The 27,369-nt window shown below is 40.0% G+C and overlaps 1 protein-coding gene across 1 annotated transcript in view; it reads left to right on the top strand.

Annotated features, from left to right (window-relative positions):
* Positions 1-27,062, top strand: part of LOC118735595 (E3 ubiquitin-protein ligase lubel) — a 129,755-nt gene extending 102,693 nt beyond the window's left edge. Inside the window, exons 2-21 of the mRNA XM_036465428.1 lie at positions 2,747-2,841; positions 2,964-3,168; positions 4,189-4,325; positions 4,410-4,538; positions 5,117-5,461; positions 5,747-6,046; positions 7,462-7,771; positions 7,836-9,170; positions 9,553-9,773; positions 9,833-9,928; positions 12,388-12,492; positions 12,560-13,043; positions 13,172-17,778; positions 17,833-18,099; positions 18,174-18,479; positions 18,553-18,704; positions 18,781-19,158; positions 19,283-19,451; positions 26,376-26,520; positions 26,918-27,062. Of these exons, the coding sequence (XP_036321321.1) occupies positions 2,767-2,841; positions 2,964-3,168; positions 4,189-4,325; positions 4,410-4,538; positions 5,117-5,461; positions 5,747-6,046; positions 7,462-7,771; positions 7,836-9,170; positions 9,553-9,773; positions 9,833-9,928; positions 12,388-12,492; positions 12,560-13,043; positions 13,172-17,778; positions 17,833-18,099; positions 18,174-18,479; positions 18,553-18,704; positions 18,781-19,158; positions 19,283-19,451; positions 26,376-26,411 (9,657 nt within the window). The 5' untranslated portion in view covers positions 2,747-2,766 and the 3' untranslated portion in view covers positions 26,412-26,520; positions 26,918-27,062. The remainder of the gene's footprint in view (positions 1-2,746; positions 2,842-2,963; positions 3,169-4,188; positions 4,326-4,409; positions 4,539-5,116; positions 5,462-5,746; positions 6,047-7,461; positions 7,772-7,835; positions 9,171-9,552; positions 9,774-9,832; positions 9,929-12,387; positions 12,493-12,559; positions 13,044-13,171; positions 17,779-17,832; positions 18,100-18,173; positions 18,480-18,552; positions 18,705-18,780; positions 19,159-19,282; positions 19,452-26,375; positions 26,521-26,917) is intronic.
* Positions 27,063-27,369: the final 307 nt, after the last annotated feature.

The following is a 27,369-nucleotide window of genomic DNA, read 5'->3' as shown; positions in this document are numbered from 1 at the left end:
AAGATGAAGATGAAGATGAAGATGAAGATGAAGATGAAGATGAAGATAAGGATAAAAATCATAACCCCTTAACTTTAACTCATCTTAACTTAAAAACTTACTCCACCTGAGCTCACCGCACATTAATTCACCATACTTTAACTCCCCACACCTAAATTCACCACACCTAAATCCACCACCCTTAATTCACCACACCTCAACTTTCTCACCACACCTTAACTCACCTCAACTCACCACACCAAAATTCACCACACCTTAATTCACCACACCTCAACTTTCTCACCATAACTTAACTCACCACACCTGAATCCACCACACCTAAATTCACCACACCGTAACTCCTACACCCAATTCCACCACACCGCAGCTCACCACACCCAATTTCACCACATGACATGATATCACTTGATGTGGCATCAAAGGCAACATCATTTGGCATAAAAAGAACCAAAATAAATAAGATTTAGATAGAGGTGAAAAAAGGGATAAAAAGGAAATACAACTGAAGAGTGTGCGATGTTATATTGTGGTGTGTTATGCTTCATATGTTATGTTATTTATTCTTATGTTAAGGTTATGTTATGTTATGCCAAGTACTAAGCTAAACTCCCCTCCACTTAACTCATTCCAACTAATGTTATTTTAGCTCATTCAACTTACATAAACTATCCTTAATTTTATCGGTTGAATTTCAACCGCTGGGCGAACACTAGTTTATGTAAACGCGCAAGTATCATTCGATTGGGAACCATTTTCTCCTAGATTTCTAAATCCAATTGAACTATTGTAACTTTGTCTTTAGTATTAAGGTAAGGTAAAATTTATTTGAAAATTTTGAAGAATTTTTTTTTAATTTTTCACAAAGAATGGAGCTTTGCTTTTACGAGTTGAGTTTCGCTATAAACTGTCCTCTCTACATACCTATTTGCATAAAATGATAGCCGTTTTCGTTGTTCGGAATAAACTCAAAAAACACTGACTACAGTTCCGTCAGATTGTCGGAGGTTATCTTAAATACATATATGGATCAATTACATGCTACTATAAAACTCGCTAGGTGGTGCTGCAGTAGAGTTATTTATAAAAATCGTATCGATTTCGTTTAAATTTTAAATGTGAGCTATGTACCTGTATATTGAAAAATTCTTTTGATAAAAATTTACCCGATTAGTGCCGCCGGAGTTAAGGTTGAAATTCATAACACGTATTCATTTTATGGTAAGCAATAGTTTTGCAGAAAATGAACCCAATGGATGGCGTTGCAGCTGAAATGTATAGAAACCCCGTGTGGTTGGTCTACTTTGGCCCTATGTTTAAGTTATACGAATTTAGTTTTCAGATGTCTAAATGAAGGATCGGGTTAAGTTTTTCTGACGCCCTCATGCACGATCATGCGGTCTTGCATCTACCCAGAAATCAGTTCAGAAATTTTACCACGAATTGTAAAAGTGGCGAATTAAAAAGGAAGGATCACCGTGCTTCAGTTGAAAGATACTTAAGAGATCACACGGCTCATTTAGCAATGTACCGGAAAACTTTTCATCCTGTGGGACAGCAAGGATTCTTGGCCCTCCTATAACAGAAAACGCACTTCTGTGCTCTTGAGTTTCCCTATAAGAACTGTTATTGGCATACGCATCGCACCAATGTTGTAGTTGCAAGATCATACAAAAAGATTACGCATGCTTGGCAGAGATCACACAGGTGGAAATAAGACCATCGGTAAAGCTCATGACAGCGAAAACGATTGGTATTCCATATGGTATCACAGCGTTACTATTATTGGCCTATGTGTGAGGAGGATACTGCGCCTTAGTGGTTTCAACTTAAATTAAAAATTTTGACTGTACAGACTAATTTTGTTTTTCAACGCTCTTTTGCATTGGCCAACGCAAAAGCTCTTATTAGGCGCCGCGAAGTAAGCGGGCATTGGCTAGTATGCAATAAAAATCTATTGAATTTTTTTTTCTTAGTTGTGAATTTTTTTAAGAAGGTGTGCGATCTGTAGCGTATAGTGTTGTTGTTTTACTGTGCTTTTTACAAAAGCCATATTTATTTTTAATGGGGCTTGAATGGTAATGACGTCCAGGAGTACCAACGCTTACTATGCAAAAAAGAGTAATCTGACGATACGGCTCTCCTTTGTTAGACGATTTCTTATATTAAGTTCAGACAGAAATTGAATTGAGTAAATTAAGCTTTTAATTGAGCTACCACTTTTTGGTGTTCACACAGTCAGCTGCTCGATTAGCTACAGTGATGGACAAATTGGTACAATCGTACCTTTATTTAGTTTGAAAGTGCAATTTAGGTACATTTTTTAGTTCTTTTTATTCACATTTCAACGCATTTTCTGATGGGGGTAACTCGCTTAATAGTCTCTATCCTTTGTGAAGGGGCATAAATAGCGCCCCCCTGCCCCTACCTGGCTACGCCCATGAATACATGTATGCTTGTGAAAAGAATATGATAAAAAAAAATTTTAAACATTTTTAAGCAAAATTATGTCAACGCCATCAAAATAGAAAACTTTGTACTTTATGCTGCATTAAAGTTGCGTCTAAGAATTTTACGATCGCATATAAAGTTATTTTTAAAGACGTAAAAGTAACTCAAAAACCACAAAGCAGATGCCAAAATTTATGTTGTCGTAGTACCTAAAATGCATTTGAGCTCAAGTAGCTTTGATATACACGTACATATGTGTGTGTTTTTACTAATAAAATTTTCACGCATCTATTTTCAGACGCTACGACTTAACAAAACATGGCAACACAAACAAATGCGAACACTTTTTCAACTAAACTAAATCGAAATGTGTTGACTATGCCGAAATGGGTGGTGCGTATATTTTCAGGCATAATATTTTTAAAACTTGCTATAAAAATTACAAAAATTTGCTTTAATAACTGTGCCTACATAGTACTTACCTACATATATTAAACTAACTAACTACATTACAGACGGAAACACACGATCGTGTCGGACCGAAACCACCACCGCCACCAACTCCTTCGACGCCGGATAGCGCCGCTAGAGCACCAATTCTACCACCAAAAACGAAACAACTACCCGAGCCAGATTATGAAGTCATCGAATTCTCTGGGCAGCAATATTCGAATGAAGTGCTCAAGGCAGGCAGCAGATCGAAAACGCCGAGTACACCAGGTATATGTCCGCCGGTGCACAATAGGTCAAATAGTCCCTTTTTCTGCACGAAAGTCAAATTTCGAAAATTGAATAATAAACAAATTTTTGTTTTTATACAGCATGATAGGCGGCTTTAGAAAATATAGTGCCGAAAATGTAAATAGGGAAGTGATATTTTAGCATTCTTTGGCTATTTACCATTCGGTTATTTAATGTTTATTATTTTTTTATGAAAGTGTAGCTCGTTATCTAACAAAAATAATGTAACTTAAAATTTCAAACTTTGTACGAGATTTATAAAAATTTGTATAGCCTACTAAAGTTTAGCGTGATGAAGTGAAAGGTTGAAGTAGCTGGGACTTACCGTTGATTTTCGGCAATTTTTCTTTGTTTGCTGGCGGAGATGTGTGTAATCCTTTCGAAAAAAATAAAAAATTATACATTATTTAATATTTATATTATTTAATATTTGCTATTTTTATGAAAGTGTAGCTCGTTATCCAATAAAAACCGTGAAAGTAAAAATTTAAAATTTTGTAAAAATATTAGCAAATTCGATGAAATTTCATCAAAATTTTCAGCTTTTTAATTATATTTCTCAGAAACATTCTGATTGTGCACTTTTGTTGGCCATTTAATTTTTATAAGACAAAACGCAAATTGTTGGCCATATTTTCTTTGCACACTGCAAAAAATTTAAAAAGATCCGATTAGAAAATTCAAAACTTTGATCAATATTTCGAATTCCTCGAATTTTTATAAATGTTCTACAGAATTTGACAGTTTTTTAGATAGTAAGCTATATTTTCATAAAAAAAATAATAAACAATTTTTTAAACCAATAAAATTAGCCAAAACTTGCTAAAATGTCTCTTCGCTATTTTCATTCTCGCCGCCGCATGTGTAAGTTTGCATAAGAGAATGATTTTAAAGCCCACTTTAAAATCGCGCCAGAAAAAGTGATTATTTGACCTACTGTGCGCTGTAGTGAAATTATAACTAAAAGAAACATCTAATATCTATTTTTTGTATTCACAGATGCAAAGCTCAAATGCACGCTATGTGGCTCGCACAACCCTTGGGTCACGTGCGAGGAGTGCGCACAGCAAATCTTCTGCGCCTCATGCGATGATATGTTTCACAAGCATCCAAAACGGCGTGCGCATGTGCGAAAGGTTGGTGAAGAGCGCAAAAATCTATTAAAAACACTTCTTTTCAGTTCCCTTTAATTTAATTTATTTTTTTTCTACGCAACTCAGTCCGTTGAGCAGACACGTCCACCCCTGCCGCCGAAAATCTTGCCCGGGCAGAATGGACCCGCACCACCGGTGGCGCCACCCAGACGCAAAGGACGCGGCTTCACACCACTGCTGCAGCGCAAGGAACAGGTACGCTTCTGCACGATTTCGTAAGCGATATTGGTACCAAGTCATTTGGCGCATGACAAAAAAAAAAATAATAATAATGAAATTAAAAAAATCGATATCCAATATTTTGTACAAGCTGCCAAGCGACGTACGCGCGTGTTCCAAAACACATTGCGCTTTGAACAAAATTCAAAGTTACTGCCTTTAGATAAACGCTGAAAATAGCTTTCCCTAATTTGGCATAGCTTTTGTTGCATTTTAAGCTAAAAAATTTATATATACACCCGTACCCATGTGTAGTACTACTCTCGATTTTTTGGCGCTTAAGTTTTACCAAGCCACTAACACGATTGTCAAACTTTGCGTAAAAATCGCATTGGAAAAGTTTTTTCAATAAAAACAAAAAAAAAAAACTAAAATATCAATTTTTAACACAAACAAAGCTCAAATTATTCAACTGTTCTCATATTTCCTCAAAACTTACATATTTACAAATGCTGAGTTTTGGAAACAAGCCACCAAAACCACAACAACAGCAACAAGACCACCCAACTGTTTTAAGTGTTCTTTGCACAATTTGCCACTCACTTCCTACTTAGGTCAACACGAATACGCTACTAATACCAGCCTCACCGACACCCTCTCTGAAGAGCACATCCTGGCAAGATCGCGTCAGTTCGCTCAAGAGCGGACTGAATCTGATGAATCGTCCATTGCCGGACACACCGAAGACGCCAACCAGTGAGCACACCTCATCGCGTTCCGTCACACCCAAATCGGTTTTCGACAGCATACAACGGCCACCGTCTGTGACCTTAGAGAAAATCAAGAACAAGGCTAGCGCCACACTGGATAGAATGACGCTACTGCAGCAACGCTATCGCCAGCACAAAGAGGAAAGTCTGAAGGGCAACAGTGAACGTGGCGGTTCTGTAACAGATCAGGTAATTTTTTCAACATACTCGTACTTTAAGCCGCCATCAGTTCATAAAGTAAAGCAGTGCTCATTGCAAGTTGCCATGTTCTGTTAAACGTCATCATCATCGTCCACATGTTCGTGACGTGCGCATAAAATCCTCCTAATATAGTATGTTGGTTTTTGTTTTTTCGTTTTTTTTTTTTTGTTTATGTTCGCTGTTCGTATGTACATTCTACTCGTTTTGTCCCACTGTGTCACCACTACCGCCCGCCACCACTTTTGTCAAACAATCAAACAATCAATCAACCAGAACCTCTCATTCGATCAATGGTCAAACATCTCACCGTCGCCATCACATTTTCGCTCAGGCAGTATGTCGTCCGGGATCAATTCATCTCATTTTGACCTCACGGATGATACGAATTTTCAAAATATGTTTAATCAACGGCAGATGCATTCGTCTCACTTACAACAGCAACAACAGCAACGTCACGTTAATGGTCAATTGGGTACACGCGGTATGAGTACTTCGGTGTTCAATTTGAATCATATAAATCGCGGACGCGGACCTGAACCACTGCCCGCATGGATGAACAATCCTATGCAACAGGTGAGTGAAAAGTGAGAATTCATGAATTGTTAGAAGGATTTAGGGACCGACAACTAAATCGCGAACAAACTTACTGAGCTGTTTCGCTTCTAGGCGGGCACAGATCAGATTTTATAATTTTTTTTTTTATACAAACTCTAAACATAGGAGGCAAATGAGCGTTCTGGGCAATCACAACAGTCCAGCCGATTTCTGGTACTAAAACTGTATCGTCTATGTCAGAGATCTTAAATAGATAAGACTTCTTTAGGTTTTAGTGGCTGCCTTCATTCATACCTCTGATAGGGGTATATTTGAAACCAAATAGTTTCGTTGTGTTACCGGTTGTAACTTGACTCCGACCATCTCACTAGAGATAGAAGCAATGCTTTATATAGTTTGTCTTATAAACGCCTGAAAAACATATCGAGTTTGGGTGCGAGTTTGGGACGTCATCCTATGGGTCTAAGCACGTTATTTACTCCATTGGTGGTTTCTGCCTGCGGGTATTGCCGGAATTGCGTCTATTACTACTCGCCACATTGAGGGCAACTGGTATCAGACTAGATACAGTCATGCCTCTCGCTATATATCTGGCTGATGGTGTAGTTTTAGGCGGTATGTCTGGGTAATGGTCTCGGACTTTCGTCTATACCACTGCGCGCTTGATCCACTGATCCGATATTGCATTTCCACAAATCATCCCAACTCAAAGGTTAAGAAACATACAGCGATAGATGCTTGAGTCGAGGGTACACGGACGCTAGTAATGCGATATTTAGATACCTGTCGACCACCGTCTTCAAGTAGGACGTAGCATGGTATTACCGTGATTTTCAATTTTTCCATTTACCCGCGCGAACAAAATTAGTTTTCTTCAAAATAAATCCGTTCAAAAATCATTCCTCCGCTAGTCCATAGGCACGTTCGTCGGAGGTGATTCAGGTAATCAAAAATTGTCAGAGGACAATAGGCCTCTACCTTTCATCTCCATAAGGGGTTCGGATACACGTCTGGAGTCTGAATCGCCTCTGATTCAGACAGCAATGATCACTGACATCATTAGCGTTTTTTTCTGCAAGGAGTCGAATTGAAATTCCATTCTGGCTTCGTTCCAGGGAATGGAGGATTTTTAAGTGGCAACTCAAGGAGAAAGGCTGTTAAAGTCGCCCGAGGGTATAGACGACCACTGAGAAGTTAAAACGAGTTCGCTTTGAAGAGCAATCACGTACGAAGCAAATACCTAATTGCAAGCAATAAATAGGCTAAAGTATTAACAGCTAGTATACCATCTGACTGATGAGACCTTTAAGATGTTAGGACGGACAATTAGACACCAATTAGAATCCAAGCTAAGTCTAAATTATCTAACTATTAGATAATACGAGAGCTCGCAGTCTTATTCCTTAATAAAACCTTACTTCATTACTCTACAGGCTCAATCGATGGCTCATCTAAATTGCGCAACATGCGCTAGTCCACAAGCGAATGCCTGGCACGCGCATAACCAACGTCCCATGCACATGAACGTTCAGCCCGGCGGCGATTGGGGTAATCAGTTTACCTCGCAACAACAACTCAATCGCTCTAATTTATCACTGAATGTCGGCGCTGGCTATATGCTTCCCCATCATCACGGAGCTGGTGGTATGATGGCGCCACCGCCGGTCTTCATGAACCAAACCGGCATGATGACCGGCATGTACCCATATCCGTATAATTCGGGCATGCCAGTGATGAATCCAGGTAAGATATCTGAAGAATTTCTGGGAATCTTTTTTAATTTATACTACTTCTCTTCGCTAACTAGGTGTTATAGGCATGCCCCCACCGACACGTTCTCGCGCCACATCACGCGCTGTCTCGCCCGCTATGAGTCGCAAGTCGATGCCGGTACGGCGAAAACAACGCACCACCAGCTATGTCGAGGACGAACTCACCGACGACGAAGACTCCGATCAAGATGATCGCCGTTCAATTATTTCAAATCGCTCCGGCATGACAAATACTATGCGCGCACGTCAGCGACGCATTTCGAGTGCCTCGCAGTTGCTAGACGATGAAAGTGAGGCGAATCAGCGAACTACGCGTTCGAAGCTACGTAATGCGCGTGAGCGACGCGATTCGGTTGCAAAGTCCGTGCAAAGTGACTGGTTACCTGGCCGACGGCCCACTGCGAACCACAGCACGAGCGGTAGTCGACAAAATGAGCCAGGTTTCGTCAATACACTTAAGCCAACGCGTATTTATTCGGACTTGGATTCGGAGTCATCCGGCACGCGTGCATTAGTGCAAGCCAAAATACTAGAGAAGATGGATAGGAGCACAAAACGCAGCAGTTCGAAGGAGAAGGTGGCTGAGGCTGCGCGACAGAAGCCCACTAAAGTTTCTACAGAAGTGCAAGCAGGCGGTAGTCGGTCAATTGCGAAGGCGAGTAGTGCAACCGACACGAAAGCTGGCGGCAAGCAGGACACAGATCGAAACGAAACCGAAAATGTATGGTCAAATAAAAATAACGCCTCCGAAGAGGAAGAGGAGAGTGGAAGTGAAGAGACTGAAAGCGAGCAGCAAGACGTGGAGGAGGAAATAGCTACTAAGCCAAACACGCAATTGGAGGAAGCCAGCACAGCGCGTGTGCCGGACGCCGACGAAGCTAACGAAGACGACTTGGGTCCACCACCCTCGACACCTGACCACGAATGGGAATGCGAATTCTGCACGTACGTTAACGAACCGAACGTAAAGATTTGCCTGATCTGCTGCAAAACTCCTAGTCGCACAGCGCGTAAGACTTCTACCACAACTGCACCCACGACGTTTAAGGCAAACGAAGAGCAGCCTGCGAAAGTAAATGCTGAGTCTTCGAACACTACCGAGAGGCAGGCCTTCAGCAAAGATAAACGATCGAGCAGCACAGAACCATCGAAAGACAAACCGAAAGACAAAGTCAAAGAAAAACCAAAAGACATGATTAACAGTACAAGCAGCAGCTCCAGCACAGTCACTGGTACCACAACAGCAGCATCTAAACGAAAAACCGGTGTAACACAAAGCATTATCTCCAACTTGTCAAATGGCATGTCCAAGTTGAAGATCACTTCGTCCGAGAACGAGTCGGATACAACAACACTTGCGAAGAAGAAAGGTAGGAGCAAGAAAATCACGTTTTTGGAAGGAACGAAGATCAATTGAATACAATTTTATGAGTGCTCCTCGTGCTTATGAGTACCCACACGAATTTCACCATAACATATTAATCCCTTTTCATTTTGTATCCTGTGTTAGGCTTAATTTTTGCACAAATCTCAAAATATTTTGTAATACAAACAAATTTTTTTTTTATAACTTTTATAAAAATTCAGAATAAATATACTCACACCATGCTTACGATTATTGTTCCAACCAAAAACTGTTGTTTTCTTCTAACTCCATTGTCTTTTCAAACTACCCCTCAAACAGCACAAACACTCGTTCCCACTCGTTTGTCCAAAACCACCTAACTCAGCGCTCTTTATATAATCTTACAGAATCGGTTGAGGATATATGGGCCGCTTTGGATGATAACATACAGACTACAGCTAATGAGATTATGCGTAAAGCTGAAAAGACAAAGAAGAGCACTAAGGTCTCGACTAGTTGCGGCACTTCACCCGTTCGTGAGTTGCCCAAAGTGAAAGACTCGCAAAAGTCACAAAGAAAAGTTAAGGAAACGGGCACATCACCGCCTCCGCAAAGCATTTCCACTCAAGTAGGCTTCTTGTTTGATTTTCTTAGTTGGTTAAAAATGTATTTGTTGTTTTTATTTAGACTTACGATACGTTACCAATACGACAGCCAGAAGTGAATGTCACAGAACCAACGACAACAACGGGCGGTGGTATATTTTATAGCGAAAATTCTCAGGTTTGTAGAGTTTGAGAAAACTATTTTGAAAAAAAAAAACAAATATGTTCGCCAGATATTAGTAGAAGATACTAGAAAGCGTAACATGGACAAAAAACGCTAGCTCAAGCACCCACCATAAAGTGAAAAATGAAAAAAAAAATTAGGGCTCATTTTCATTAATGGCTCCAATATTAAAAGTTTAGAAATGATAGAGAAAAATTTTATAATCTTTCGGGTGTCTGCGCTGCAAATAATTCTAACACTCGTTACAGCTCCTAAGCTGAATTTCGCCTTTCGTCTTTATTGAATTTTATCATGAAAATTTGAACAGTTTCGCATATATCTTCGGTCTTTGATCTGATGATTTGGCTAGAACTAGGATTTCGTTCTATCGACGCGAGGTTACTACAGCCTTTACGAATCTTTGGATTTAAAAGGAGCTAATGAGAACAGTTGCAATTACCGGAACGAGTGCAATGAGACCCTGCCCAACACTCCCACGACAGCCGGTTCTACGTACCAGAATGACTGGGTTTTCTTGACCGCAGGCAAGTCTACTTCTTCTGCGTTTGGCAGAGACGACTTCATATGAACTCCACTTCGGTTAGGCGCAACACCTATAACGCATGGAGTGACCTAAGAGCCTGGCCAAGCCTTAGGCCACATAGGGAGTGGACCATAGATTTTTTGTCTCCTTGTTGCTCAAGACATACGGCTTAATCCGCCCACACCACCACCAGCTCAAGCAACATGCGGGTGTGAACCAGCACCAAAAAAGCCTGCGCTGCTCCAAGAAGCTCACAGGAGCAACACCTAAACTCACCACAAGCTGCGCTACTATGAGGTTAAGACAGTAATGTAGTAGGTGACTTAAACATACTTCTGCAGACCCCCGAACCAATGACAATTTTAACAAAGCTGATTGGAACGGTTTCACGGAAGTTACTTACAGCACCTTCACCGCCAGCTCACTTCATTCCATCCGGATGCATCGGACGCTCCCGCAGAAGCAGCTGTTGTTTGTGAATGAAGGTGATCACCTACGCTAGGTCAATCCCAGGAATGCCCTCCTAACGTACCTTACTAGGCAACTAGGTATGAATAAGGTCTGTGAAACCGTGAGGTCCCTGTCCAATCCGATGAGACGTAACGACAGAGTGGAAAGGCCAATCGTTACCAGAAGGCTGTACAAACTGCCGAAAAATAGTACACCCCTTGCTTTCACAAGCCATGAAGTCCATGTGGAAAACGGGAAGGCGAAAGTATCCAAACCCATTGACTACTCTCATCATTCCTGACCTGTGGAAATTGGGGAGAGTCGTCCCGTTACTGAAACCTGAGAAGCCAGGGAACAAAGGGGAGTCTTATCGGCCGAAAACACTCCTCTCACCCGTCGCAAAGACACTAGATGCCTTGCTACTTGTGTACGTCACAGACCACAGCACTTAACGCAATAAAACCTCAGGTAACCCATGGCCTTAACAGCAACCGCCCCTGTGAGAGAACCGTCCTAGGAGCGTTGAGCTTGTCAAAGGCGTCAGTAACCTTTTGTCAAATACCACAACCTTGGACAATTAAACAAGGCTACCCTCTACCCCACTTGGACGAAGGCTTCAGCTAGGCATTCATGTCGATGGCACACCAATTCCAACGGTGACCAACCCGCAAATCTTAGGGTTATCTTGATAGCCTCCTCTCCTACTCCGCACACACAACCGCGTACAGAGCCGCAACAATGTCCTCAAGTCGTACGCCGACAGCAGCTGGGGCAATTTGCACGCTGAGCTATGCTACAACTGTGTGGTCGCCAGGGAATAGTCGGGCGCAGTGAACGAAGCTTCAAAATTGCCTGAACGCCGCGCCACAGATCCTTGCTTTAGGACGTGCTCCGGACTTACATCGACCAGCAACTGAAACCGATGGCGTATCGACTAGTTATCAACGGTATTCATACAGAGACTCTCGACCTATGAATGCCATGATCTGAGCCCAATCTCCACACATTTCAGACACCGAGCTGCAACTACCACGAGAGACCCGTGTCACTCTGGCCACAGGGTGGTAACATATACTGTACTTCTCAGCACAGACTGCAGGTGCCTATTTCTAATTAAAAGGATCTAAGCTCAGCAAAAATCGCTCGGTTCCCCTCTGTGCTAAAATAAAATTCAACTTCATTAAAATAGACAGACCGAACCTACCCAGGTGAACCCCGATTTATACAGAGCATAGAGCAGTGAGCTCTTAGGGACACAATTCTTAGGGGGGAATTGAACTAAAGAACTGAGAAATATACTTAGAGTCAATTAACTGTCTATGAATATATAGTTTTCGGACCTCCGCAAAAATTTTCTCAGAAGTAAATCTTCCGTAAATTAGTATCAAACTTGCATTCGTATCGAAAGGACTTCGAGTGGGATGAATTCTTAATGTGATTAGTAAAATATATGGATATATGCAAATTTTTTTCGTTGCAGTTTCAACGAGATGCTCCCTCACCGCTGAGCGTATACTCTCCAGACATGCCACATTACGAGCCGAGACACAAAGAACCCGAAACCGAGCTATACATCTTATTGAAAGTATGCAATTAAACCCTGAGTTATCTACTCAAAAAGGCAACATTCCAATTTCTCATTCCATTTTCAGGAAGCTGAACTCTATAAATTCACACCTGAAGAGTTGCATGCCGCACTCAAATACTGCGGCACTTCAATACATCCTATACAATGGTTACACGAAAACTGGCACAAACTCATACAGACCGTACAAAGTCTGTCGACAAAGTATGGGCAGGAGCGCGTAGAAAATATTATCGGCACAATCTCACAGACCGAAGCGCGTGAAGCATTGCGTCAACATGGCGGCAATATATGGCAAGCTGTATCGGAATGCATTGAACAACGGCAACGTAAATATCGTGAGATCTCTCGTAAGGGAAACTTTTCGCGCGAAGATATAGTAACTGCACTAACCATACACCAAGGCAATGCCGACTTGGCGCTACTCGACTTGGGACGTACGCAACTTAAACCTTTCTTAATGCGCATACGCGGCTCACCGGCCGGTGTTGAGAATGAAAGTGGCGCCAGTTTTTTCCAAGCAGCCGCAGCTGAGCACACAATTCAACCAGGTTAGAGATGATGGACTCTACCACAGAACCTTACACAGTCATCACTTAACTACACCGACTCTTTCCTTCTGTTGTTTGTTTTCTTTTTTGGTTTTTGATTTTTCTGTTTCTCTCTCTTCATACTGTAGAAATTCATGAGTTTCTCAGCGCAAACGCTTCGGAATGTTTGCAAACACCAAATGCAGCTGGTGCAGCTTTCATAATCGATCATCCCTCGCCGTTTCAAGAACCATCTACTAACGAATACCGCAATCCCATGTACGATGACATCTACCGTCATAGTCCCTACAGTAGAGAGGCGCTATCATCAAGCACATTTCACCTAGACGAACCCGCATTTAATAATCGAAACATGCTAAAAGATCTTGAAAACCTAATTGGTAACATCGAACAAAATCAGGCCACTAAGCAAAGCGATCCAATGCTCAAAACAATGGAAACTATGTTAGGTGAGAGTTTAGGCAAGAAAGAGTTGGAACATGAAAATGATCCCGAAATGATGAGAATACTAATGAAGAGCCCAATAACGACACAACATGCCAAGCGCTCTCTTTCGACTACAAACAGTAGGAGTCAAAGTCAGATGGATGTTAAGAACTTTGTGTGGCAGCATATACAGGAGATAGTACCAAATCTGGTGCAACAGGTGGAGATGGAACTCATGGCCGAGGATGCAATGGAATCAAATGCAGCGAATCAAATAATAATGGAACAAAAAGTGCCGCCGCCAGAGCCGCCACCTATCGACGCTGAAGAGTTTATTTTGGAAGAGGTTATAGGGCCAAATATAAAAGAGGGTACTATACGAGAACTGGTGCCACCAGCGTTCGTTTATGCGGCAGAAATAGCGAACTTCCGCATGGAATTCGATCGTGCGCTCGATAGGGAGCATGAAGAGGAATTCGATTTCGATTCAGTTGATGAAGCGGAAAGGAAGATATACAAAATGTATATGGCACCAGAAGAAGGGAAAATATTAAGTGTAGAACAGGAGGGTGCTGGGTCAAATGAGACTACAATCGGGAGTGCAGACGAGATAGAACAAGCAAACGAGGAGCGTTCGAAAGGCAGAGTATCCCAAGAGGTACAATGGAGCCAAACGCCAGAAGATATTGAAGAAACAAGACTCTACACCGCAGTTGAAGTTCAAAATTCAAGCGAACTAGCTGAACCTTCAAATGGACATGTAGACGAAGCAAGCCAAAGCACAAAAATTGCAACCACTGAAACACACGAAAAGTCAAGGGAAGCGCAGTCAAAAGAAAACAATGTCGCCAATGAAACACAGACCTCATTTCTAAATGAAAGGTCACAAGAATCATTGGTTAAAGTAGTAACTCCTGCGACAAATGAGAGTACTGAAGCTACGATTTCCAGACCAGAAACTCCAGCCTCCCAACAAGCGGACATGAAGCCCATGGGAAGCTCCACCGATGCCACGAAACTTAAAAGAAATGAAACATCACAGAGGCGCCAGAGAAAAAGTCAGTTACCAAAGAATGTTAGCGACAGAAAGACCCATTCGAAGGATCGCAATGTAGCAAAAAAATTAAATATACAGCAAGAAGCCCAGAGCCAAAGGACTGAAGAAGAAAACGTGCAAGCAAAAGTTGGCAACGAAAGCAAAGTTCTTACTCAGCCTCAAGTGAGTACATTGTCAGAAGATCTACCAGCAGGACACCTAGCTAGCAGTGGTTCTCAAAATGAATCACTAACACCACATACCAGCAACACTAATGAGGAAGCAACAGCAGCAAGGGACAGACAACCGAAGGTGTCACGTATTCCAGTACGTCGGGGCGCAAGTCGACATTCCGGTGAGCGAAGATCTAAAACACCTAGTCAACTAACTGTTGTTGAAACCAAACTAACAAATGAAAATGAAGTCCATGCAACTAACAAAGATCGCCCTACATTAGAGGAAAGGACTAACACTTTAAATCAAACGGATAGACAGGTAGAGGAGAAAATATTAATAGTAAAAAACGTCGCCATCAGCACATCCGTGGCAGTAACAGAAATCCAAGCAGAAGAGAGTTTGGAAAGCTTGGCTGAAAATTTAGAAGCAACGACAAGTGAAGTGTTTGCAAAGCAAAATGCTCCCTTATCAGCTAAGGACGCAATTCAAGAGGAAACACCATCTGAGGCACATGCGACACAGAATAAGTCAGAAGCTTCAATACCCGAAGAATCACGCTCGGCACAAAACACCACTGAAGATATTTCTCAAGAACAGCCATTGAGCGCGGAGACAAAGACGGCGGTACAGGCCAGCAGCAAGTCTCAAAAGCTAGACAGCCAATCCGTAGAAGACCAAACATTACAAGCGGCGGCTGAACCAGCAGTCACGACAGGAAGATACTTTGCATATCAAGATCGACAGTCAGTATTAGAAGCGACGATTACAGCAACATATCTAGCAGATACCGGCTATGAAGCACACGAAAGCCAGGCCGCAGGGGGGCAAACTTTATTAGTGGCATTCGATACAGAACCCAGTGTTGTAGTTAAGGTTCTGCATGCCGAGGAGGAGTCATCTTTGCGGGTATCAAATGATAAGGTCGCTCAAGAGAAAACCAGCACCGAAAGAGAGACTCGTCCAGCAGAAAAGCATTCGATTCTTCCGGAGGAATCTGAAGAAATAATGCAAATGGAGACCATAACTGTTGAAGACATTCAGCAAAGAGTTGAGGAAGCTCAGGCAGTAGTTGACCAATTAGGAAACGACAGTGAAGATGCGGCAAACCAATCTGTGAAAGAACATGCAACTGAAATAATATTCGAGTTAGCGACTGAAACTCAAGCCAGTTCAATAGTACATGCATCCGAATCTCCAACTAATGAAGTATTTCAGGATGCTGCTGAACTATCAGCGGACGAAGAACTTCATAACAACGAACGATCCGAATCTAAGCGTGAAAACGACGACGGTAACGAAACATCCGATGACGAACTATACAGCATTGAGAGTGAACTCTCCAGCAGTGGACAAGCGCGTTCTGTAACTTCCGAGAACGGAGTATTGCTAGTGGTCGGAAATAACCCACCAGCGGACATACAGCAATCTACAAGCGACACAGCAATAAATGCAAATCTCAGCAAGAACACCAGACAGACAGCAGCATTGGAGTTTGTGCTTTCGCCAGACGCCTCAAAGCAGAACCTCTCCGAACTCGTTGAAGATACACAGCGCTTGATTAAGCAAATGAGAGATGAAATAAATATTGAGGATTTCGAATCTTCCGAGGAAGAATACACGGATGAGTACACAGACGAAGATGAATATGATGAGGATGAAGATGAAGATGAAGAAGCTGACGACTGGGATGGTTCACTGGAGGAGAATGAGGCAGAATATGATGAAGATGATTTAACAGAGAATGATATTGACGACGAAGACTACTTTGATGAAGAAGATGAGGAGGGTTTGAGTGAAGCAGATGGCGCAGCTGAAGTAAGGGTTGACGAAGCTGAAGCTCAACAACGTATTGTAGCGGGAAACATAGATGACGAAACCGATATAGTGGCGGTTGTCGACGATAAGCGTGAAAGTGAACACGACAACGATAGTACGAATACCGAAGCTGCTCACAAACAAATTACAATCATTCCCCCATCAAATGATACCAAAGTCATTATAACCCTTGAGACCCCAAGTACAAGCGCTACTGTTCCTAATCATGAATTTGAAAATGCTTCATTATCCAAGCTTGCTACACAAGTTGAGCCTATTTCTAATCCTAATTCTAGTAAGCCCACAACTAATGCTAACCTAATAGAAACTGTAGCTAACGAAATAGAGGTTGAGAATCATATACCCGAACTGCCAGTAGAAACAGTATTGTCGAGCGATAAGAGCAGGGAGACACAAGCAGAGACAGCTGGAAACGAAAACAAATTAGAAACTACCACTCTAGATGAGAGCCAAGCCAACAGTGGTAAAGCGACTGACGTGCCGCGCACACTCGCTGAAGTTGAAAGGACACAAGAAATGGCTGCACCAGTGGATGTAGAAACCACAAATCTCAATGCAATTGCTGCCATTGAAACGAAAAGTAGTCTAACTGGCACAAATGAACACCACGCATTGGAAAGTAAACCCTCAGTAAGCACTAAAACTGGTGCAATAAGCAAGATACCGCAAATTAGAACAGACAACGGTGAGTCTTCCACTTCGAAGGTAGCACGAAGTGTCCCAAACACCGCGCGCACCGACAAACCGATCGTCCAAAAAAGTACACCCGCCATGGATAAGTCTAAGTTGGATAATACGAAGCTCAAGGAGAGCAAAATACCTAAGCAAACAGCGAAAAAGGTGCCTTTGCGTTCGAAATCGTTTTCGGGACCGCCAGGTCCCATCGGCATCTCCTCCGTAAAGAAAATACAACAAGAGTTCCTCAATCGTCAAAAACAGTTGACAAACCGCCTTGAACCACCCAAAAATCCACCAGCCGCAGTACGTAAGAAGTCCATTACCGAGGCTATTACCAAATTTACGCCCAGCACTTCAGCGGCCGCTAGTACCTCCAAAGCTGCTGCCGCAACCAGCATTTTCCGCACCCATCCACGCATACCCAAGAAAAAATATCACGAAACATGCTTTTCAGATGACGACTTTGAGACCACATCGACTGAAGAGGAACCTGAACCGCTGGAAATAAGACAGCGCAAGCAGAGTGTGCCTGTATTTCGAGCCTATCCCAGCGTACAGGAACAAGAAGTGGTGCCAACGGAGGTAAATAGCTTTGCCAGTGAGACCACGTGTATAATGTCCGTCTCCCGTTTACAGGTACTTGTGCAAAAATTCGTGGACGAAAAGCTAGTTGCAAGCATCGGCGAGGCACAAATTGCTGCTGCGCTGATTCACATGCGCTTTCAACAGGACGTTTCACTGTGGGCGGCCAAGGAGTGTAGTGACCTCGATCAAGCCATTTCAATGCTACAGCAGGAATGCGAACTCTGCATGGGCACTTATCCGATGAATCAGATTGTTTCAATGCTCAAATGCACGCATAAATGTTGCAAGCAATGCGCCAAAACATATTTTACAGTGCAGGTGGGTGAAGTAATCGATAGCTGTACGCTTCTTCAAACTCACATGTATGTACACTATTTCTTCTACCGAATTAGATAACCGATCGCAGCATTAACGATTGCACTTGTCCGTTCTGCAAACTGCCCGAACTGCATGGACACAACGAGCATGAGGATGAAAATTTGGAGTATTTCTCAAATTTAGACATCTTTCTCAAGAGTATTTTAGATGCCGAAGTGCATGAGCTATTTCAACGCAAGCTTAGAGATCGCACTCTACTGCAAGACCCCAATTTCAAGTGGTGCATACAGTGCTCATCGGGTTTCTTTGCGCGTCCCAAGCAGAAGCGCCTGATTTGTCCAGACTGCGGTTCTGTGACGTGCGCGCAGTGTCGGAAGGCGGTAAGTGTGAGCGGAAAGGTTTGTAAAAAAGTGTGTGTCTACTCTTATTTCCTTTTTGATATTTCACGCGCAGTGGGAGAAACAACACGAGGGCATAACGTGCGAGCAATTCAAAGAATGGAAGGAGGCAAATGATCCCGAAGTGCAGGCACAAGGCGTGCAAGAGCATTTGGCGCAACACGGCATCGACTGTCCGAAGTGCAAATTCAGATACTCGCTGGCCAGGTTAGTGGAGTGATATGCCGCTACAAAACACAAAAAAAAAAATTGCAAAACCCTTTTCTTTCTTGTCTGCTTTCAGAGGCGGTTGTATGCATTTCACTTGCACTCAATGCAAGTACGAGTTTTGCTATGGTTGTGGCAAACCTTTCATGATGGGCGCCAAATGCACTATTTCCTCCTACTGCGCCAAATTGGGCCTGCATGCGCATCATCCGCGCAATTGTCTCTTCTATTTGCGCGACAAGTTGCCAATACAATTGCAAATGTTGCTTAAACAGAATAATGTGACCTATGATGAAGACCCTAGAGAGCAGCCTAATGCAGACTCAGAGGAAGCATCAACATCATCGCCGAAGATGGCGCGTTGCCCAATTGCCTTGCAAAAGGAGACACCCACTGGACTGGTGGACACAGTATGCAATGGCGAAGTGCCCAATAAGCATGCCGGACTATGTCGGTGAGTGTGCGAAGCAACCCTAATCCTTAGCTCTAATTTATAAGTATACGTGCATGTAGATTTATGTAACTCATACAATTTCTATGTCTGAACTCACCTGAATTTTTTCTATTGATCTTTTCAGCACACATTACGTTGAGTATTTGACCGCAAAGGTGGCTAAGGCTCGCATTGATCCACTGCCCATATTCGATTTGACCGATTGTGTGCAAGAATTGAGGAGACGAGATATAAAACTGCCGGAAAGAGGTCCCTGGGACACAGATGAAATCTATAAAGGAATGTGTGCAGAGGTAAGTAAGATTCATATAATATGTATGTACATTAGACCATACCACCTTACTAGCAAACAAAAAATAGGTTGACGTACACCTCTAAGTCTAAAGTAGTTTTTTTGCAAAGCAAATTCGGGAAAAAAAATATTTTTTCGATAACATTCGGCAATATTTTTCTTTTAAATAGTTCTACAGGAATAATTAAAATACTATCTTAGCGAAAGTTTAATGATGTTTGGTGAGCTTGAGGTGATTTACTGGCAGCAGGGAGGTACGTTGCGGTGGTAGGTACTGAGGTCTGGTGGGTAAGTACTAGAACGGGATACTCGAGATCAATGAAATTTGGAACAAAAAAATTTTCTTCTCGACAAGAACATCGCTTTACCGTACTTTAAAACCCGGCTACAAATGAAAATGATATGACGAAAAATTAAAAAAAGGACCCTTCGTTCGGCTAAAAAAAAAATTGCCTTGCAAAAGTACTTCAGACTCGGGGATGTATTGCGACAGTTTTTCCGATACAGGCTAATGTGCATATGTATGTATATTGCAATGAACTTATTTAAAATAGTAATCAATGTTTGTAAGGGAATTCGTATCCCTAATTTAAGTCTGCGAAGGAAAATTTGTTTAAGTATTCAAATTCAAAGCTTTAAAATAATAGCAGTTGATATCATCAGAAAGATCATCTAAACTTGCCACTAGCAGTTATTCTAAGAAATCACCATTATAGGCATCTAGATTGTATAACCTGAGGAAAGAGTGACTCTTCAGCAAGGTATATACAGAGCTGGGTAAATGCAATTACATTACAATTACAATTACATTCCTCAGTAATTGTAATTAGGATTCAATTCCTTTAGTTCACAGCAAAGGAATCGATTACTTTATCAATTCCTTGAAGTAATTTCAAATGGAATTGTTTTTTTCTTTAATTCCATTACAAGGAATTTCATATTGTAATTGGAATAAATTACGTGCTAGTAATGTAATTTCTTTTATATCAATTCCTTTGAAAGGAATTGAAAATGTAATTTTTTCCAATTCCTTTGAAAGGAACTGAAAATGTAATTGATTTTTTTCCGTTTTTTTCTGTTCGCAAACACTAACATATGTGTAAGCGCCAATCTATTATTATTATTATAGAAAGGGGACGTGGCACCTCCCATACAAACCGAGTTTTTCAAACTGCATATATTTGTTGTAGAGGACTAGAACTGGGTACGGTGATATATGAATATATAAAACCAATTCCATACTCATGGAGAAAAGTTGTGTGGTTGGAGAATGGGGCGTGGCACCTCCCATATAAATCCAACTTTTCATATTGCATATTTCTGGAAGTGTTCATGCTAGACTGTAAACCTTTTTAAAACTCTTTAGTTTGACACCCACTTGCCAACATTTCATTTATTTTATCAATTTAACTGAGTTACAATTTCCAAATAGGTGGCAGCCCCCCTCAAAAATATTTCCAACTGTTATCTTTCTTAAACCTCTTTAATTTGATACCCATATTGGAATATTTTATTTATTTTATCAATGTAATTTAGGTAAATTTTCAAACAGATGGCAACCCTCCTCAAACATATTTTCGGCAGTAAGCCTTCTTAAAACTCTTTAGTTTGACACCCACATGGCAATATTTCATTTATTTTATCAATTTGACTGAGTTTAAATTTTCAAATAGCTGGCAACCCTCGTCAAAAATACTTCCAGCAGTTAACTTTCTTAAACCTCTTTAACTTGATACCCATATTGTAAAAATTCATTAATTTTATCAATATAATTGGGTTTAAAAATTTTAAAATAGGTGGCAACCCTCAAAATTTATGCGAAACCATTGGTTCTGGTAAAAAATATTATTCAAATCGGTTCAGGCGTTCTTGGGTTTTGATGACCGTGACATACGAACACAACATTTTTATATATATAGATATACATAGAAGATTTCCAATGTCTGCTTTCGATTTTAATTTTTGACCACAACAAAAATTCCACATTGTACATTCGTGAATGAACTTTCAGTTTCTCGATTACTTTTACAATTCCTTTGAGTAATTGAAAAAACTAAAGTACTCTTGCAATTCCAGGTAATGGAATTGAAATAAAATCAATTACATTTTCAATTCCTTTCAAAGGAATTGGAAATAAACTACATTACTAGCACGTAATTTATTCCAATTACAATATGAAATTCCTTGTAATGGAATTAAAGAAAAAAAATAAAATTACATTTGAAATTACTTCAAGGAATTGAAAAAGTAATCGATTCCTTTGCTGTGGACTAAAGGAATTGATTCCTAATTACAATTCCTTGTAATCTGTAATTGGGAGTAATTTAATTCCTAAAGGAATCATTACGACCCAGCTCTTCATAAGCTATGCCTGCTCCAGGCGACAGTTACCAGTTGGCTTTTCTTATCTTGAAGCATTTCCCCCCCTTCGTTTAATACCTTCTGTAAGTCTCAAATTTCCTGGCAGTATTTTCGGCGCCCTTCTTGTGCGTAAAGAAGGAGAATTTTCGATCTTTGCTAGCCTCTATCGCTCTATTGCAGACTTCGCCAAAAGCACTGCAATGAAAGCCGAATTTTTTGATTGCAATTTTCTTCGATCTTGGTTCATTTGAAACACAACGCGCAAGTTTCGTTGTGGAGGCTAATTTTTCGACCGTTAAGCCAAAAGTCACATCTAGCCCTACATGAAATTGTAGTCTCCTAGCACGTTTTTTATGGCTTGACGGTTGGCATTTGGTCGTCTCGTTCTTCTGTTCCATCGGGGCATCCCACAGTGTGAAATATCGGAAAAAATTCTCATCAACCTCACCGCACAAAAAAAGCCTCACTACTCACTGATAAAAAAGCGTAAATCAGGGAACCACATGAATAGCTTCATTGTTTCACCAATCCCGGTCAGAGAATTTTTTTTTTTTCTTGAGGTGAGGTTGATAAGTTCTATCTCATCTGGATCATGAAACTAAAAGGTATTTAAAAAAAATTAAAAAAAAAATACACCCAAACGTTTATAATAGCGCCGGGGCTAGAATTTTTTCCGATATTTCCCACTGTGTACCTGTTTTAAAATCTCACTTTGATGCAGATTTCGGCGAGATGCTCGTATACTTCGGTTAACGACAATACTTGACAATTACGTCTCTGACCCACCACGAACCCAACACCGAAATTAAACTCCTCCGCGAGCTGGTATTCTTAACTTTCCCAGCCCCGACGACGTCGTCGTTATCATCTAGGGCAATGGTTTTCAAACTGTGGGTTGCGGTACGCTTTCCCGGGGTCTTGAGCTAAATTAAATAACCTTCCTTATTATTTATTTTTTTTGCTTGTTTAAAAATATCGCTTCTTGTCAAAATTTTTAGCTGAATGGATCGTGTTTTCAGAATTTTGAGACTATATTATGAGAAGAACAAACTTCTTTCTGCTTAAATCATTTGTTGCGATTAGATTTTTTTTCTCGAGATATACCAGTCGTATAAGTCATCATCGCTGTTGTAGTTTACTGCACATTAAAGCTGGTAAATCTCGAAAAGAAAAAATCGAGTCATAACAAACGAAAATGAATTTTAAAGAGATAGAGTAGTATCAAATAATAGCTTAAGTAGAAATGAGAAAAAAAAAACTTGTTTTCATAACATAATCTCAAATATCGCTAAAAGCCGAGTTTTTGGCACTTTAAGCAAATCTGCGGCCGGATTTAAATTCCGCATCAAAAAATCTACATGAAAGGATGTGTTTCAGTCAGGTGCAGCGTTGCCGCTTTGGTAATTTTTTACCAAAATTGGTAATTTTTTTCTTTATTTATCAAATTTGGTTATTTGGTAACATATTTTTCGATTTGGTAACTTTTTCGATTCAAGATTCAACAAACTTTCATAAAAATTTCGAGCTTTATCAAATAGATTTCCTAGAAAGATTATGAGTGTGGAGTTTTGTAGCCCACTGAATTCTTTTTTTGTGCCGAACGGTTTTCTTCCATATAAAAATAATATTTTTTATATGGAAGAAAATGGGACAAAAAAGTCTAAACATAAATGATAGTTTTTAGCCATTTGAAACTTGTATTTTATTTTACTAGAATCAAATGGGCTACAAACTTACATAGTCAAAATACTTCTTGGAAATCTACTTAGAATGCTCGACATTTTTACGAAAGTTTGTTGATTTTTTTTTTTTACTTTTGCACAAAGCTTGAAACTTGGATTTACACGGGTTTTGTTAAAGAACGAACTATATTTTTATATAAAAATAACCAAAAGTTAATAACAAAAAAAAAAATTATATGTTAAAACTTGTCAAAATGTGGTGTGGCTATAATTTTTTGCTTGTTGTAATTAGAGTGGTCCTTAAGGTCGAATGAACGATCTTTTTCAGTCTCGCCCCTTCAATCGGTAACACCACTTTCATAGATATCACGTATAAATTTTTGGCCCCATTGGAGACGGTTAAGGCGTGTCGCAAAGGGGTCAAAGACCAGATGCCTCTATAGACTCATTTAATGCCCAAAATCGATAATAGGCACGTTTGATTCAACCATCACAAGCAAATAGCTAAATTTTGGTCAAATAAAACGAAATTAGCTTATTTCCTATGTTAGCCTAATTTTGACAGTTGTTTAACTGCAAATAGTGTCAAAGTAAGTTTTTGCCTCTTTCTGATTGGCTGAAGGAAAAAATTTCTGATGCTGAATGGCAATGCCTCTTGTTCAATATACAAGCCAAGATAGCTTTTCATAAGCCAATATAATTATGTTGGGTATGTCCTCCATACAAAATAAGCTAATAGCTTAAATTTCTAGACAAATAAAACACGGCTAATACTAAAGTCGAGGATATCAGATATGAATTTTAGTCCCGATTGAAGTCCGTTAAGACGTCGTCGTATTGTAATCTGAACTCTGACTCCTATACGACACACCTTAACCGACTTCAATCGGGACCAAAATTTATATGTGATATCTTCGGCAATGATAGCATCGAATTTGGGTAGTAAATAGACGAAAAAAATTATAACTTTAATTTTTTTAATCTCCATAAAGGAATCTGAACTTTGCCCCCTGTGCGACACGTTTTAACCCTCTCCAATCGGGACCAAAATTTTTATGTGATATTTTTGACTATAGTAGCATCGACGTAGGGGTTGAGGCTTAGGAAATCTGATGTGAAAATTTGCTCCCTACTTTTAAGGACCACCCTAATATACATACACTTCGTCACCTTATTATAGAAATGCAAAAAAGCCTTAAATAATTAAATTTTTTTATTGCAGCAACCTTTGTGGGGACTTATAATTATATTAAATGCATCATAATCAACCAAAGAGTAAATTCTGGATTTTTAGTTAATTGCGGCTTTTTGTTTTTTCACCGACTATGAGAGATAGCACTTTTCTCTAGTAAGCATGTTAGGCCCAGTGATCGGACTTCTACCACATTGTGGTAGATCTGCGACTTTTTTGAGCATCTACCACATTTACCACACAAGGTCTGAAATCTACCTCATATTCGCATTTTTGAGTTCCTAGTTTTATTTTTGCTCGACATAATTTTCTTAATTTTAAGAGCCAAAATTGTCCAACACTAAACACTATATGGTAAAAAGAATAATATAATACAAGATTCCGCATTCCCGGCGGCGATGAAATTTCTCAAGTAAACAAAGCCGAATGGGAGGATAAAATAAACTGTAAAATAGCAAATTTTCTCAATAATAAATTTTTCGACAGGAATCGTCATTATGTTAAATTTTAAAATATATGATTTATAAAAAAGAATTAATAGCAAGAAGGTTAAAAAACGGCGATTTATATGAAAGTATTAGCAAGTTTCCGTGCATCGAAAGCTTCTGAGGCGTTGTTTACATTTACTTGAGAATTTTCATAATCGGCAAATCCCAAGTAGCGGTTTCTGTAACGTGCCACATTTGTTCGCTGCATCGTGATGAGATAAAAAGAAAAGCAGGCAGCACTCTGCAAGGTTGCAAAAAAATGTGTGTTCTAAAAATATCTTGATATGGAAAGACCTGCTTTACACTGTCATGGAAAAAAATCGCCAAAACTCAACGGAATTTTTAGCAACTTCAATCTTGCAGTTTGTTATAATAAAATTGATTTTTTTAGAGTCTAATTAAAAAGTTTGCAATTTAGGTGATACCTTGTAGAATTTTTTAAATTTTTGTACTAAGTGTGATCCAAAATCTGAGATCTACCACTTTTTTTTTACCGAAATAGGCCTCGAAAAGTCCTAAACTAGTCTCCAACTAGACCCGAAATTTTTTCCAAAAAGTGCTGAGCTAAATAGGCCCGAACTGGACCTAAACTAGTGCCAAAAATATCAACAAGCAATGTTGCTAGAACAGTGGATTACATTTTTTTTTTCGTTTTTGCTTCTTCTAAATACGTCTTTGTTTACGCATGACGGTTGACCGAAAGCAAAAATGTTTACACATCTAAAATGGTTTTCGAAATTTCCTTGCAAAAGTACTTTAGACTCGGGGGTGTACGGCGAACTTGTGTGCTTGCTTGTAAAGCTTAGTATCCAGCTCTCAAGAAAAGCAAAAAATCCATATAAAAAACAAAAATGAAGAACCTGCGAAAATAATTTTTTATGTCAAATTTCCTTTAAGCAGTACGCAGTTCTTCAGAAATTTGGTACGCTGCTTTCTACTACGGTTTTCTTAAGTTTTTTTTTTGTGAAAAAAGAGCGCAAGCCAACCCATTTTTTGAATTATTTGATAAAGAACTCACCTAAATCCAAAACTGCTAACTCAAACCCGAATTTCTCTACTGAGAGAGTTCCGGTTAATTAGATCTCCTGCATAATTAAACAAAAATTATGCAATTTCGCATGCTCAATTATGCGGATGTTAGCATAGTATTTAAACCAAAGCCGTGAATTTTTCACTTACCCATTGTTGTACTTCATCCACAGGTTATCAAAAACAATATTCCACTGGAAATGATTTAAAAGTGTGCACCAAGCTGCTGAAGCCAGACACCCAACTGATCCAACGATAAAGCGATAAACCGATGTTGTGGGCTGCAAGCGTTCGAATATATTATTTCTACATACAAAAGTAATGATTTTTAAATTATATTTTTTATTTATTTATAAATTGTGTTGCTTCCTACATTTTGCCGCCTAACCAATTGTCTATTGTCTCATTGTTTATGTATGTATGTATGTACGTCGCAGTCTACCGTATTTTTAAAACATTATACTAACTATACTGTATTTGTACTATTTATGTTTGTATGAGTAAAAATGTTCAATTTATATTTTCTAAAACTAAACTAGTCAATAAAGTATACATACATACAACGAAATGGAATATGTGTACATAAATGAGTTTTCTTTAAAAATCTGCCTTTTGTTTATTTAGTCTTGAGTTACTTAAACACACACACACACACACACACACACCCACACTCATAAAAGCGCATCAACAAGCATTAAATGCTGTCAAATTTCAGGGTCACAAAGTCACAGTCAACGTGCACACACCAGGACCAGCACTTGTTTATGGACGACATCAAGCAACAAATCACACTACGCCTATGCGCATATACATATGTATATACACTCACATCTACTCAGCCACATCACATCACATCACATCACATCACATCACATCACATCGCATCGCAGCGCCTCGCATCACATCACATCAATGTCACCACAACGGCATCACGTCAGTGCAATCGTTTTATTACGACGCGAGACTGCCGTCTTCTAAAGTTTTCGCAAATCCACGCGATAAACGACTGATATTGACCGCACATAAATCACACACACAAATCGCAATTATTTTTTCGTCGCTTTAGAAAATTCAATATTCATATAGCAAATTAAGATATTCACTTTTCATTCGAGCTGCCCCTGACTTTGATGTGAAACACGCTGACAACGTCGCAACGTTCATTGT

Source organism: Rhagoletis pomonella, unplaced genomic scaffold (assembly GCF_013731165.1).
Source record: "Rhagoletis pomonella isolate Grant_MI unplaced genomic scaffold, Rhpom_1.0 Rhpom_scaffold_00003, whole genome shotgun sequence".
Lineage (NCBI taxonomy): Eukaryota > Metazoa > Arthropoda > Insecta > Diptera > Tephritidae > Rhagoletis > Rhagoletis pomonella.
This window is presented reverse-complemented; position numbering and strand designations above follow the sequence as displayed.